Source organism: Platalea leucorodia, assembly GCF_965183815.1.
Source record: "Platalea leucorodia genome assembly, chromosome: 1".
Lineage (NCBI taxonomy): Eukaryota > Metazoa > Chordata > Aves > Pelecaniformes > Threskiornithidae > Platalea > Platalea leucorodia.
Genome location: NC_138823.1, coordinates 118,984,414 through 118,999,561, shown reverse-complemented (window position 1 = coordinate 118,999,561; position 15,148 = coordinate 118,984,414). Strand labels below are relative to the sequence as shown.

Sequence of the window (15,148 nt, the reverse complement as noted above, 5' to 3'; positions counted from 1 at the left end):
TCTATGAAATTGTCCTAGTAATCTTATTTCATCGTCTATTGTTTGCTGAGTAATTTTGATATGTTCCAGAAATAGAGAAATTGGTCAATACTAATAACTTCGATGGGTAGAATAAACAAATTCACTGAAAACTTCAATTTCCTATTCTTTATCCCTCCTCTAGATTGCCCAGCTGCTTAGTATTTAGTAGTATCCATGAGCCACCACATCATTATTGGTTGCGTTGCTCAAATGAAATAAAGATACTGCTGTATCTGCTTTTTGTTGAAGCAATTTGTCAGGTGGTATACAAGGAGAAGATAATTGTGGATGTTTTCAGAGTAGGCACTTACTAATGTGACAGTGCTTCTTAGGATCCACAGTCTGCCCGCTGAATACCTTTCCGGAGGCGAGATATGTGCTCAGCTTATGAATTTATTTTGTATTTAAACATCGTGCAGCCATTGCTCCTCCTGAAAAAAAACTCCTCAGCATTCTTTCTCATTGCTTGCATGATTCCAGGAGAGATTCCAGGCAGCAACGTACAGAATAAGCTCTTGCTAGAGAATGTGGAAGTAAAATAAAAAGGGAAGGAGACGAATACCTTGGATACAGTCTTTAGTGATAGTACTTTTTGCTTGTAGTCCAGGATAGCTCTATTGCAGAAGAATCTAGCTCAAAGAGGGTCATAAATGCCAGAAAGTATCTCCGTACAATTGCCATTGGCAGGCCATAGTGTGCCAGTCTGGAGCTACAGGTCTTCTGACCTGAGAACAAAACGTCTGTGGAAATACAATGCCTACAAGGACCATTCCCAGCAGGTGTAAGTCATCTTAGTCTTTTGGTGGGTAGGCGTCTGCTTCATTTGATACGTGTGCTTTGAGGGTTGCGTCTCACCATTTTTTCACTGGAGATGTTCTCTGGCAGACTACTGTGAGGTCCTATTTTTACTGCCATTTTGTGGACATGTAGAGTGCTGCTCGAGATGAGCCCTAAGAGAAGTCATTCTAACATCTAGGCTCAGGAGAAGAAACATTGCTGGTAGTGCCAAAGATGTCTTGTAGCCAAAATAAATGTATTCAGAACAGAGTATCAGTTGTTTCTTGTTGAGTGATGGATAGAGTCAAAAATCATTCTGACTAAATAAGAAGTTACGATCCTTGAATTTTCCTGTCCCTATGTTAAGACCTGTGGTATCCACTGATACGTAAAATAACTTCCTCACCGTATATGCAGATTATATCCTAATTATGGCACTGAACATTTCAGAAGAAATTAACACGCTTGTAATTTATGACCTGCAGTTGGTCCGTCAGAGCTACATACCGTGTGTGGGCTCAGTAATTTTATGGAGGGTTATAAATTCCAGAATCGCAGTTCTAGCCTAATACCCAGGAATAGTTTGAAATTTGTATATCACTTGAGTAGATTCTCAGTATGATTGGAAAGGTAAAGAAGTTCTAGGACGCAGCATTGTTAATACCACCTAGGACAAGTAATTTTTGCAGCACAGATTTTTAGTAACCTCAATATGTTTTTTTTTATTCTTTGAAAGAAACTGTAGTATATTATAAAACTGTACAGTCTGTGTTGGGGGGAGGGGTTGTTAGGGTTTTTTTTCTTCTATTTTGTTTTTTTAGTTCGTTGCCTTTCAGGTTTCCCTTAAACAAAAACCCCAAGCCATTGAAAGCACTTAATAATGTTGTGAATGTTCTTATTTTGAAGTTGGAAGGGCTACGCTTGATTCAGCGTGTGTGTAATTGCGTGCTAGTTTTGGGTGCGCGAGCTGCTCTTTCACTACTTGTGTTTGTTAGTTCCACTGATTGATTGCTTTGAACAGGCATGTGCACAGCATTACGGGATCAGCCCTCTTGTACTTAGTGTTTAGACCTTAACAATGACATGGAGATCTTTCCAAATAGATGCCTAAAATCATGAAAACACATAATGAATGTCTTATGTTTGAGTTGTTTTTAGCAGGACTACTGTACATGCTTCTAAGAGGTTACCATTGTACAGAAAAGCAATAAGTTTTGTAACTCTTCTTAGAACTAAGATATTGATGCACATTTAAATATATTTTATTTTCAAATGGCATGAATATTTCACAGTAATTATTTCTTTGAGAAAACTCTGTCAGCATTTGCTATCTGTGCTGTTAAAATGCTAAATTTTAATTTGGGATCCTAGCCTGCATAAAATCATGTTAAAGCCACATTAAATACATTGAAGTCTTTTTACTTCTATGCTCCATGGTTATATACATATGAGGAGGAGACCTCAGCCAGAAGAAAGCTAAGAAAATATTGTCCAAAGAATACGTGCCTTAGTTCAGTTTTTCATCTCTTGCTGTTTCCAAAAGCAAAATGAATGTAAAGTTCGGCAATGCAGATATTCAGAAAATAATTTTGTCAATTGTTTAAGAAACGTAACAGGAATAACGCTCCTGGCATAGACATATGGATTCTTGGAGGTTTTGAGCATTCATGGTTAGTCCTGAAACCAGCATTTTCTGAAGGACATCTGAAGGTACCTAAGCACCTTTAGGAGAGCACCACACTCACATTTTACAGCTGTTGTTTTTAGCACCCGTCTCCATTTTGTTTTAGTAGTTAACCCAGGCATCAGCTCCAGCGTTACCCTATATTCTCCCTGTTCTGTCAGCCAGGAGTTTTCAGTACAGGTAGCACTGGGTATCACAGCTTTTACCCTCAGTCACCTGGAGGGGATGAACTTAGAGTTCTCCTCTAGATGAACTAGAGGGGCTGAATTTAGAGAGTACGTGAAGCAGCTGTCTTGTCCTGCGGATCCTAATGGGGTTTTGTGACCTAGTTTTCAGGAGTTTCACCTTACCAAAGAATGGAGTTGGTGGCATAGACTGGCAAAAGTCAAGTCCATAGCTTGTATCCCAAATGATGACGCTGAAGGAAAAAAGTGCCTCTTAATGGTCCTTCGTTATTATCCTCTTCCAAAGCAGGCAGAGCTTTTTTTTTTTTTTTTTTTTTCTATTAAGCAATAAAATAAACTTCTGATGCTTTAAAACACCATCTCCATCTGTGGCTCTGAGGACTTCCCAATCTGATTGTCATTCCATCCCTGTCTCACCAGCCCATGCTAAAGAAATGTCCAAATTCCACTGCTCTCTCCGCTGAAAGAGCAGGGAACCAGGTTTCCTCCTTCTGTTAAAACGTGCCAAAGAAATGATGAGCGGGGTGGCTTGCTTCAGAGTTGGGCTAAAACTTTACCTTTGTGCCAGTGTGGATCAAGCCATATTCTGAAGATTTTTGGGTTTTTTGTTTTTTTTTTTTTTTAAAGGTCATTTTTGCATAAATCTGTATTTGCTAGAATGGGTATTTATGTAAAATGCAAAGATGTACTGGCTGCTGTGAGCTCTCTGCCTCCTCACTCTTCATCTAGCATAGCAGCAAATTTGAGTTTGGAACCAATGGTACAAAAGTCAATGGTGTTTTAGGATACCTGCCTCTTACAAATCTTCCTCAAACTCAGTTTGCTTAACACCTTTTTGTGGATGGCGTAGGCCACTAGTTTACCTACTGTAACTTTGTACCTTTCTCTGCATAAGCTGGTTGAAAATCCAGATTAAACGGTCTTTTGAGGGTTTCCTGAGCAGAGGATCGTGTCCTAAACTCATCTATTTTGCTGTTTGCACCTAGCAGAATGGCTCATAAGTCTGAGTACTGACGCTGGATCTGAAACAGCTCAGAGCTATAGAAAATCAGCTTTGTGTTTTGAGTGGGGAAATCTGTGTTTTCCCGGAAGATGGAGCTCTGTGCATTCAGTTTGACTAGTACCTGCCTTTTTTTGCAGTATTTTAAAGGATGTTTTTACAAAGTTTGTGCTTACAGGAGAGTTTCTTTCAGCTATAATGTTTTGCATTTTTTTCCAAAATGCCTAAGAATTGTTTGAGAAAGCTTAATAAGGTAAAGAATCATTAATTACTGAGAGACAAAACACAATCCGGCAGCAATCTGAGGTTTAGCTTTAATTTTAATTTGGGGGGGGGGGAAATATGCACACAGTTTAGTTTATGGTTTCCTGATGGATGAAATTACGTGATGTTTCTGTAAATGTTGTTAAACACTGAGTTATGTACAGATTTTCATACGGATATGAAGCCTCATTGTTCATCATCTACTACTTTGAAAAAGAGGGTATAAATAAAACATTTGGTTTCAGACACAGTCACATGGAGCAGATGTTTGTATTTAAAATAATGCTTTGCTGTATGTACATGTGAAGATGGTCTCTCTTACTATAAACTTCTGTATTACTTCCTCAAACTTATACCAACTCAGGAGATGGCCAGTCTTATGTAAAATTACTAGGTTAGGAATGAATCATTTTGTTTCTGTTTTATAAACTTTGTTCATTTACAGCAACAGGTTCTCCCTCTCTTTGTATTGTGTCCAAAGGATGGAAAAATGCTACAGCAATATGATACACCCCATTGTTGACTGATGGAGAATGAAGCTGGTACAGGACTTTCTTAGTGGTATTTGAGGGTGGAATACATCCTTGGAAATTGATTTTTTTTCCTTTTTTTTAAAAATAATTTAAATTTGTTTCCTCTTATTAGAGTCAGTGATTTCTCTACTTTTAGCAGCCTTCTCCTATCTCTGACTCATTAATAGCAATGAGTCTTGCTTTTGCTAATGCAGCTATGTATCTTCAATGTGCCTGTTTCCAATCTGAGGGGATGCCCAGTGGATATTACAAACGGGGAAAATGCACTTATTGTATTACAGCTATGTGCTTTGGGTTGAGCTTGCAATCTTAAACCGGCATTGCTTTATTCTGTTCTCTATTCATCATCCAGGGATAATTGCTTTGTTTCTACTTGATTTATGTTGAAGTCCTTTGTTTTCTCTAAATAACCAATTTTTTCATGTCCAGTTATCTGAGCTCTTTCTCCAGATTTTCTTTAAACTCTCTACAATATGGAGAGAATCATGATTGCTAGGCTGTGCTCCCTTGTAATAGCTTTTATAGTGCTCACACTAATCTCTAAAGCAACTGGATTCCTGAAGCATCATAATTACCGTCTCTGGAGGTGAAGTAGAGCTTGTTGTTATGTTATGCTGTGCTAACATCTGAGTGTGTTAACATGACACTCCAGTGGGTTTTTAGAAATATCCTTCTTTAACGTACAGCAGTACATTCCAGTGCTAACTAGAAGTTACCTCACATTGTTTGCTTAGCCACTTCTGCTTCCACCGTTCACACTCCCCATGCTCTAGCCTTCACACACCGCTTCTATGTGTTCTTAAAGGACTACCTAACTGCACACACTGTTTTGGAGCTGTGATACTTTATATATGAAAAAGGGAACACAGCCACAATTAAGACTTGCTTCTGCTAAGCATCTCTGGAAGTTCAGAATGGTGTCTGGTCTAGTTGGTCTGTCTGTCTGTCCTTTGCAATGTGTTGAGTAGTTGTGTACTGTGGTATTAAAATGTGGCTTAATCAGGGAATGGCTCAGAGGGTTGGGTAGGACTGAGAGGGAGGGAGCTGCACACGGTTTTTATTGTGCATGTCTTTTGACCACTACTAAGTTTGGTTACTAAGTAAGAGAACCTATGCAATCATGATATCTTTGATGTAATATTTAACTCTGGGTGGTTTTCAACCAGCTTTTCAGATGCATGGCTCTTAAATTTTGTAGTTAGTTTGCAATGGCCACAGCTGCATTATACAGCAGGTTAGTATATCCACAGAAGTAGCTCTACTAAGAAGAAAGAAATTGGCCTAAGTCCTTCATTTTTTAAATTATGAGCTGTATTGCTTCTTTCCCAAATTACTGATATACTGACAGAGTGGCATCTTTACAGCCGCATTTGTGGGGAAAATGTTTTACTACGCTGTTTACTAATGTTAAAAAAACCTGCTATGTTGTGCAGCTGAGGGCATACATTCTTAAAGAACCTAAACACATGCACAAGAGAAATGTCACAGATGTACAGTAGTGGATCCAAAAAACTACCACTTTCCTTACTGTGGATGTGAAAAGTCAGAGATGGAGAAACAGTACCATGTGTCCGTCCCCTCCACAACTTTTCAATCTGTGTTCCCCTAGCAAGCTGGATCCATTACTGAGAAGTAATGAGGATACCTTTTTGCGGATCAATCTAAAAGCTGAAATGCACGAGCATTCAGAACAATTTAGTGCTCCTGAGCTGGTACTAGAAAATGCTGCTTGTAATTTCCACTGATGCAAGTTGCTAGTTTAGATGATGACTAGCATTTCAAGCACTGCCTTGTCTAAATTTGTTTTGAGCAAGACTTACCTGCAGTGTTAGCGATCACGAGGAAGTTTCAGCAGACCCTTTTAGCACTGGCCTTGGAGTCCTAGATGTGTTTGTTTTGGAGAACAAGTGTTTGTTACAATGCTGTAGCGCTTCTGTATTTCACTTTTCTTGCATTGATCCTGCCTGAGGTACCTCATCACTTTTTGCATCTGTCTTATCAGCACACAGAAGTTTGGTTTTCCCCTTTTCTGTGTAAAATGCAAAGAATTTGCTTTTTTTTAATTTAGTACCTCATCCTGGGAAGTGCATGTCACAAACCAACTCCACCTTCACCTTCACCACCTGCCGCATTCTGCACCCCTCCGATGAACTCACACGAGTCACACCAAGGTAAGGGTTTCCTGTGATGGCAAAGCCTTCAGCTCTGTCAGTTCTCCCTGTAAGGAAATGCAAAGTAATGGCATAAGCAAAAGCATTAACCATGTTGGTGAATTACAACACACCCTCAAATTATTCCTCCCATTTTGAGTTACCTCAACCTGATTTTATTTGAGAAGCATGTGTAATGCTTTAGAAAGCCAACCAAAATACCTGAAATTTTGTTGTCTCTAGTTAAAATATTGCAGGATCAGACATAACTAACTAAGTTGGCTTCCAGTATCCAAACCTGACTACCCTTGATGCAAAACTAGTTGTAGTCCTCATGTGTGAATGTGCAGTATGTGGTCTCTCACAAAAAATATGAGACACATTTTTCTGGGGAGGAAAAATCTAAATCTTTGGCACAGAAAAAAAAAGGGATGCGCAGGTAAAGAAATCCAGAAAGTACATGAGGAATGGAGGAGGAAATATGCCCTAATCAAAAACAGGGAGCCATCTACTTTGTTCCTTGGTGTAATTGTTGGAAATGAGTTCATAGTAGCCAGACTGAAACTACTGAACTGGCTTAATAATAGCAGTTGGCATGTATAGGCAATACATGCCGATAGAAGGCAATTTGATAGCCTTATAGAAGGTGAAGATCTGAGAACCAGAGGAGGTGAGTGAATTTCATGTCTAAAGAGGGAACTTCCCTTCCTTAGCAAATCAGTATTTAAAGAATGCTTTTTTCTGTTTAGAAGGACGATGCCTCACCACTTTCTCTGCCCCTTCCAGCTCCTGTGTGGGAGTGTACCATTGTGTAGGTCCCCCTTCAGAGATGATGTGTCTAGACTTGTTTAGACATGAGATGAGCACTGACTACCTAAGGAACGCATGAAAAGTAAGGGTATTAAATATGGAAACCTGCGAGGTGGAAAGGAAATGGATGATGATTAAACATAACTTTTCTGCTTCCTTTCTGAACAAAGTCAGTTAATTGTGGCCTGGCTGGTTTTTCTTTACTCTTTTCTGTCTTCCTCTCCCCTCAACACTGTTACTGAAGAGATCCTTTTATTTGACTGTAGTTCTATTTTATTCTTCTTGTTGTTGAATTGCTGTTAATTGTGGTCATAATAAACTCCTTGATTATGTTGGTTACTAAATCTAACAAGTCAGCCATAACTGACAGCCAAATTCAATACATTTTCGGGTGCCTTAGTTAAGGCAAAGTTCATCATTCATTCAGGAGGAAAAAGAGCAAAATAAACAATACGATGTTTTCAGCATCCCTGTTTAAGGAGCTCCTCCTTACCAACTATAAATGATTCTTCACAGGTCATGTGAGGAGGACGAGGAAACTGCATTATGTCTCGTTATGCTGAGAGGAGGTATAGGGCAGACGCTATGACCCAGCGTGGCAGGGGGTGAGCAACACTGCCAGCAGCGTCTGTGTTGGCAGGGTCATGTACAAGGAATGCTAGTGTGTGTGGCACCGGCTAACCCAAAGAGTTTTGGTATTTACCTACCTGGTTGCGTTTTAACCCAGCCTCTAACCCAGGTGACGCTCTAACCTGACTAAATTTCATCTACCTAAATGAGGTGCTCATTTATTTGTTTCTTTTCTCAGTCTAACTCTGAAGGTGTCACTGGGCTGAGTTGCTGAGGCCAGTTTGAGTCTGTTTCTGTGGTTGTGTCCAGGCTGCTCTGCAGTGTTGGTCAGTTTGATGGGGACAATATTTCCCAGTTAAAGCACTACCAAAATGATCAAACAAACAAAAAAAGCAACACCTACATAACAACCGCTTTCTTGCAGGAATGTTCTTTGGTTTTGTTTTTGGTTTTGTTTTGGTTTTTTTTTTTCTTTTTTTTTAATTGCACTGTAGTGTGTACCTGTGCTGACAAATTAGTAGAAATACTAATCTAAATAGCTGTGCAACTGATATCTGGAGATGGAAAGAATGAAGCTGTTGGAGGTAATAAGCCATGGGAGTGCTGTAGGCGCTCGTGACTAGTACATCTTAGAAGCCTGATAATTAACACCCTATGTCTGGGTTTCCAAAGTGTACTCAGTCGTACCCTGTAGCCAGTCAGTTCACGCAGTAAGTTCTGTTTCTTTTCCCTCCCTCATGCTTTTCAAGACTTCTTCTCTACTTCTGTGTTTAGCCAGTGTGGGAGACGCGTCACAGTGGCTGTCACTGCTCTTTAGTTCCACTAGGAACTGGAATCAGAGCTACGAAGATGCAGCTTTAATCAATGCTTCAGAGAAGAATTGTGAGCTAACTTCTCCTCTCCACTCAGCCTTGCCTTCAGAGTGCGTGTGTGTGCTGCTGCGCAGCTTAGCTTAGCTCTGCTGTGAGGAGTCCTTCTCCCCTGCCGCCGATTCAGTCCAGGCAGAATGAAGAGGACGTAAGGAGAGCTTGCCTTAGCACCTCTGCCACATGCACTGACAGCCACAGCACGCTGGGGGGTGCAAGACGACCAATCCCAGAGCCGCTTAGCAAGGCTGCTTTTCAAATTATACCACTTTTAATACTAGTTTTCTCAAACATGTGTTTCACTGCAGTTTACAGGTAGGAATATATGGGATTACTCTTGTTGAATTGCAACTGCAGTTCAGTTTGGCAGTTTCACTTGCTTTCGGTAGAAGTTGGTACAGTTCTAAACTACTGTAGAGATCATGTTGGTCAGATCCTATGTAGCCATGAAAAGAAGACATGACTTGAGACTTCATAACATCAGGCTAATATGTCCTTAATTAAGGAGTGCCTTAAAGATGTTAAAGTACTGCTGACTTTTAGAAGATCACTGGACAAAAGTTTGTAGTGTTGTATTAACTCGTGTCAGCTGATCGCTGTATACCATTAGATGAAGTTCTAAGCTCATCAGAAACTGGCTCAGAGCAAAACATTCCAGGATGTCTAACCCGGCATTCACAGTAGTCTTGGCTTCCCAGAGTTCATTAATGTAAGGTGAAATCAGACTGCAAATTCCAGTCAAGACATCATAGAATCATTAAGGTTGGAAAAGACCCTTAAGATCATCCAGTCTAACCGTTAACCTATCGCTGCCAAGTCCGCCACTAAACCATGTCCTCGAGCACCACGTCTACCTGTCTTTTAAATACCTCCAGGGATGGACACTCAACCACTTCCCTGGGCAGCCTGTTCCAGTGCCTGACTACCCTTTCGGTGAAGAAGTTTTTTGTAATATCCAACCTAAACTTCCCCTGGCGTAGCTTGAGGCCGTTTCTTCTCGTCCTATCGCTTGTTACTAGGGAGAAGAGACCATCTAGGCCCTTTTGTCCATATGGGCAAATAGGATGCAATTCATTCGTTGGCCTGAGGCTTCTCTAGACCTGGAAGTCCAACCAGATTGTCTCAGTGTGGCTTTTTGATGTATTTCTTGGTACAGAGAACCCAACTTAAGTTAAAGTTGCATGTTACAGCTGAGCTGATCCAACAGTGTGACTCTACTGAAAAGGGAAGATCCTGGTCTTTCCCCTGTGCCTCCCGGCCCCAGCCGCTCAGTTTTCCTGCTCTCTTGCATTGGCTCTGTTTTTTGTCTGACTCTTTGCTGAGTGTTTTCTACTTGCTAACCTGGCAAAATGAAAGGGAAGATTTCCTTCTTTGAACAGTGGTGAGCACTCGGGTTAGTGAATTCTCTGTTAACAGCAAGTGTTGCATTGTTCAACACCCTTTAAATGCCATTAGAGGGGATGAATCCATGCCTAGGAAATACTATTGTGGGATTCACTTTTTCGTGTATGTATATGCAGCAAAAATCAGGATTACAGCATGATTAGAAATAGTTGGAAAGCTTTTTTTTAAAGGTGCATGGAACCCTTGGGATTCTCCCAAATAGACATGCATTTGGAGTGTCGTGGATGTCCCACATGCCTCGTTTTTGGAATAACTAAGTACACCATGCCTTATTCAATGAACGGTGTACCTTGGACTGCCATAAATCTTGACTGGGAATTATGCATAGGTAAATGTGCTGTGGCTAGCCTGATCTATAAGGAACAAGTTTTTTAAGGATGGCACTGTAGTGCCAGAAACACTCAAACCTCAGTGTCCGTGAGATCTCCTATTGCGGCACAAAGGCTTTGGAACGTCTCCTTTGTCTTTGGAAGTAGGTGCTGTACTGAGTCTGTGTTCATGGACATGGTCAGCTTATGGGGAGAGGACGGTCTACCAGAATGAATGTTATTTGGTACGCCTCAGGAAATCCCAGCCCCTAATAACTAGCAGTAGTGTGCTTAAGAAAACAAAATGCAGTAAGATAGCACTAAACGTAACCATGTAATGTCTGCCGCTTGTTCTAAATGTGCAGATTATTGCCCGTTTAACATTTTCTTGTCAACTGCCTGTACATAGTTTATTTTGAGAAGAAAGAACTGGAATTGAGAAGCAATTTTGCCGTGTTTCAAACTATAGAAATTAATGTTTTACCAAATCAACTGTAGAATGACTCTTTGTCATATTTGGTTTGCTGCTGAGTTATCATTACCTGTTGACCAATTGACAACCAAGAGCTTGACTGTATTTTTTCATCTCTTTTGATGACTATTCACACCACTGTGCATCTCCATCAAAAGTCAGATCTCCCATCCCCTTCCCCATAAATGAAAGCAAATTCAACAGAAGAGGGGAAGAAGGGTTTGACCTTGCAGAAGTGCTTGGTGACAATGCCAGCTTGCAGCAGCTTTGCTACAAATGCTTCTGTAGCAAATATGTTCCCCTCCTCTCTTGCTGCTCTCTCTGCTGTGACCCAGCAGTACTAGAAGGACTAGCAGTTCTGTGTGCTCAGAAGTGACACTAAAAAGTAAGTCTGTCTTGCTTATACCATCAGTCAAGTCCCCCTTGTCTCATGGAAGGAACTGGGAGTTGTGACAGCCAGTAGATCAGGAAGAAAAACTGAAGGTGTTGATCACAAACCTGTCCATTTAATTGTTTATCAGAAGAAATGTGGTGGTGTTGAGGAACGCATTAATCCCATGAGACTGGGTGGTGAAGTACGCGAAGTGGAGAGATGCGTTTTGTAAGAGATGACGTTTTTGCGCTTGTCATCACATTTGCGAGAAGCTGGGAACTGTCAGTTTCCCCTCCACTCTCAAAATGGATAAAAGGCCCTGTTCAGGGTTAAAAATCTTGCTTGCAATAAGTTTTAATTCCCTAGTAGAGAGAATAATTTGCCTGCTCTTTTGCTTTCAGCCTTAACGCAGCACCTACTCCAGCTTGTGGCAGCATTAGCAATTTGAAAGGCACCCCGGTGGCTACTCCCTGTACTCCTCGGCGTCTGAGTTTGGCCGAATCCTTCACTAACCTCCGGGAATCCACGACGACGATGAGCACGTCTCTGGGGCTGGTGTGGCTGCTGAAGGAAAGGGGCATCTCGGCGGCAGTGTACAATCCGCAGAGCTGGGACAGAGCCAGCAGAGGCACCTTCCTGAACACATATCCCCCTAAAATGGCGATCATTCCTTCCACTCCACCAAACTCACCTATGCAGACACCTTCTTCATCCCCTCCATCTTTTGAGTTCAAGTGCACCAGCCCACCTTATGACAACTTCTTGGCTTCGAAGCCTGCTAGTTCGATCTTGAAAGAGGTGAGGAATAAAAAGAACATCAGGAACAGTGAGAGTCAGACTGACGTGTCTGTTTCCAATCTTAATCTCGTGGACAAAGTCAAGAGGTTTGGTATCGCCAAAGTTGTGAGTTCAGGGCAAACGTCAGCTCCTCCTTTAACTGATGACCAGGGACCTCTTCTCTGTGGGGCACAAGGACCAGTGAGGGCCCTTGTTCCTGGAGGCCTGGCACCAGACGGTCTCCCATTGGGCTGCCCTGCCGTGACCAGTGCCATCGGAGGCATCCAGCTGAACACTGGCATCCGAAGGAACCGGAGCTTCCCCACCATGGTGGGTTCCAGCATGCAGATGAAAGGCCCGACGTCTCTCACTTCGGGGATCCTCATGGGAACCAAGCTCCCGAAGCAAACTAGCTTACGATGAAGGACTTTATTTTTACAGCTAGTCTTTTTAAATAAAAATATTCAGATTCTTTCTCCGATCTTCTTTTCCTTTCCCCACCACCCCTTCATTGCCTCTTGAGTTTGACAAATCAACTTTGTGCCTAATGGGAGAAATGTGTAAACTTTGTATAAAATGTGTAAATATGTACCAGATCTATTGTAACTAATTGGATTATTTTACTGTTCAATTGAGTGCAAAAGGCTCTACGTTATGGTTGCTGTATTAAGGTTAACTTGCTAACCTTTTGAAAAGGTTTTTTTTAAGATGCACTGAAAAAAAAAAAAACAAAAGAACAAAACCAACAAAAAGTGACTTGACTAGGAAAACGTGAATTCTGTAGCTAGCCTAACTTGAGTCGAAGGTGCATGGGAAGCTATTGAATGTGTTTTGTGAGACCTCACATTACATCACTTGAAGCATGGGAGCGTTTGTGCTTCATTAAATGCTGAAAAAAGCACTCAGTTTAACATGTGGTAGTTTTAATTTTGCTTCTGTAGATGAGTTGAGCTGAGTTACTGGAGTGCCTGGCTATTATGCCTGAATGGATGAAACCTTTTTTTTTCCATTTTTTCCCCCTCCCCCCCCCTCCCCCGTTCCGTGTTCTCCTCCTCCCGGAGGTGCTAAACTTGAACTAGTACTGTGCTGAGGTCAGCAGGCCTACTGGGTACCTGGAATATTGACATATTCCTACCACCGCTGTTTCATTTGGCACGCTTACGTTCTGTGCAACTTTTTTGTTTTTTTGTTTTGTTTTTCAATGCTGCACTGGATTGTGGAAGGGAAAATGCTTTATTATGTGTTGCTGCCACTGAAACACGCTTTGTCGGTGCCCCCAAAGAAAACAGTTTTCACAACTCATGAGGTAAACATGACAGTGACTTCCTAGAAGTCAAAGTTGCGGAACAGATTGACAGATAAGAATGTCATAAAAGAACATGTAGCAAAAACAGTATTAGGAAAAGGTGTGTCCTTGAAACCTCAGCAGAGAACCACAAAAAAACATTTAGTAACAGAATGGTACAAGCTGGACAGAGCGACTTGCAGTCCTCGTGCTGATCTTCAGGTTTCATGCGTGTCGAAGACCATGGCCTTGTAAGCAGGGTGAGAATATTTCCCACCCATTTTCTGCTTTTCTTTTTTCAGAGAAACCTTTTTCATCAAAAGTTGGACCTTAGCAGAGGTAAAAATATGGGATACGCTTTATTCCACAGTGTTGTTAAACTGAAAAATCACTTCCTAGTCCCAAACGTATAACCCCCACTTTTTCAGAAAAGAAGCAGAAGACCTCAGACAACCTTTAGTTACAGCCAGGCGATCCTAATTTATATTGCCATTTTTTTTCTCAGTTTCTCCCAAACTTCTGCTGGGTGCTTGTAGAAAGAACTGAAATATCCTGGAACTGGAGCAGACGGGAGGGAGCTGGCTTCTAGAGCTGAGCTGAGACCCGTGGTTTTTTGGAAGGGGGGATGAAGAGGAGGGAAGGGGGGAGGGCTTACCATCCGCTTTCTTTTCCTTGCACTTCTTGTGGCATCTAAACCAAGCTCCCTGTTTGTTACTGTAATCACACTACACGTAATTGCCGTGAATTGCCGTTTGTACCAGACTGTTACTAAATCATTAGCACTGATAATTTCTTGTATAAATGAAACCGTCTTTTAGTCTTTGTGATGAGAGATAGGTGGGTGGGTTGGTTGGTTTTTTTTCTGAATGAAGTAGTTATTGCGGTAGTGCTATGGACACTAAGGATATTTTTTGAGAAAGAAAAAACACATCGGTCAGTTACTGCATGTGTTTGAAGACTTCTATTTATTCTATGAACTTAAAATGTTTTAGTAAAATGTCATCGGCTCTCTTTGCTGTTGTATGTGTGCACTTATTGCAAGTAAATTTAAGTATCTTTTTATTTGAATGTATCTTAAAACAGTAGATAGAATAACAGTTGATTCTGGAAAAAAAATCATGGACTTAATGGACCATTTTATATACCCCGAGGAAGAAAGCAATACCATACGAGAATTTAAAGTGTAGAAGTTAATCATGCAATCGGGAAGTATTATTTAGCCTTTAAATAAGCAGTAGAAGCTGTCCACCCACCGGAGAAAGCAATTGTAACACATTGGAAAGATGAAATTGAAATTTTTCTTCACTAATATCAATAAAATAACAGAAAAGTTGCATTGTTGTGTATTATTCAGCTTTTTTCCTGTTCTTTTAAGGTAATAAATATTCCACCTTGATCCCTTGCTTTCATCTCTCAGTCAAAGCAAAATAAGAGGCCATCTCCAGGTTTGGTTTTTAAATTCTTAGACACAGAAGTGGTTGAAGAGTTTGGAGATTTTAAGATTGCTGGAACTGGTGAAACTTAGGTCAAAACAAAAAAACATAGAAGCTAATGCAGTTTTCTATTTTTATTTGAGTTCCAAGGAAGAAGAAGTGGATGTCGTGCGGTTTGTGTATTTTGAGCGGGAGAGGGGTGTGAACTCTCCTGCCTTACGTGATGCAAAAACGAT

General features: G+C 40.9%; 1 protein-coding gene across 3 annotated transcripts in view; it reads left to right on the top strand.

Moving 5' to 3' along the window:
* TRAK1 (trafficking kinesin protein 1) overlaps positions 1-14,773 on the top strand; it is a 136,334-nt gene extending 121,561 nt beyond the window's left edge. For all 3 annotated transcript variants that reach the window (XM_082326017.1, XM_082326016.1, XM_082326015.1), the window contains exons 16-17: positions 6,533-6,635; positions 11,819-14,773. In XM_082326017.1, the coding sequence (XP_082182143.1) occupies positions 6,533-6,635; positions 11,819-12,617 (902 nt within the window). In that variant the 3' untranslated portion in view covers positions 12,618-14,773. The remainder of the gene's footprint in view (positions 1-6,532; positions 6,636-11,818) is intronic.
* Positions 14,774-15,148: the final 375 nt, after the last annotated feature.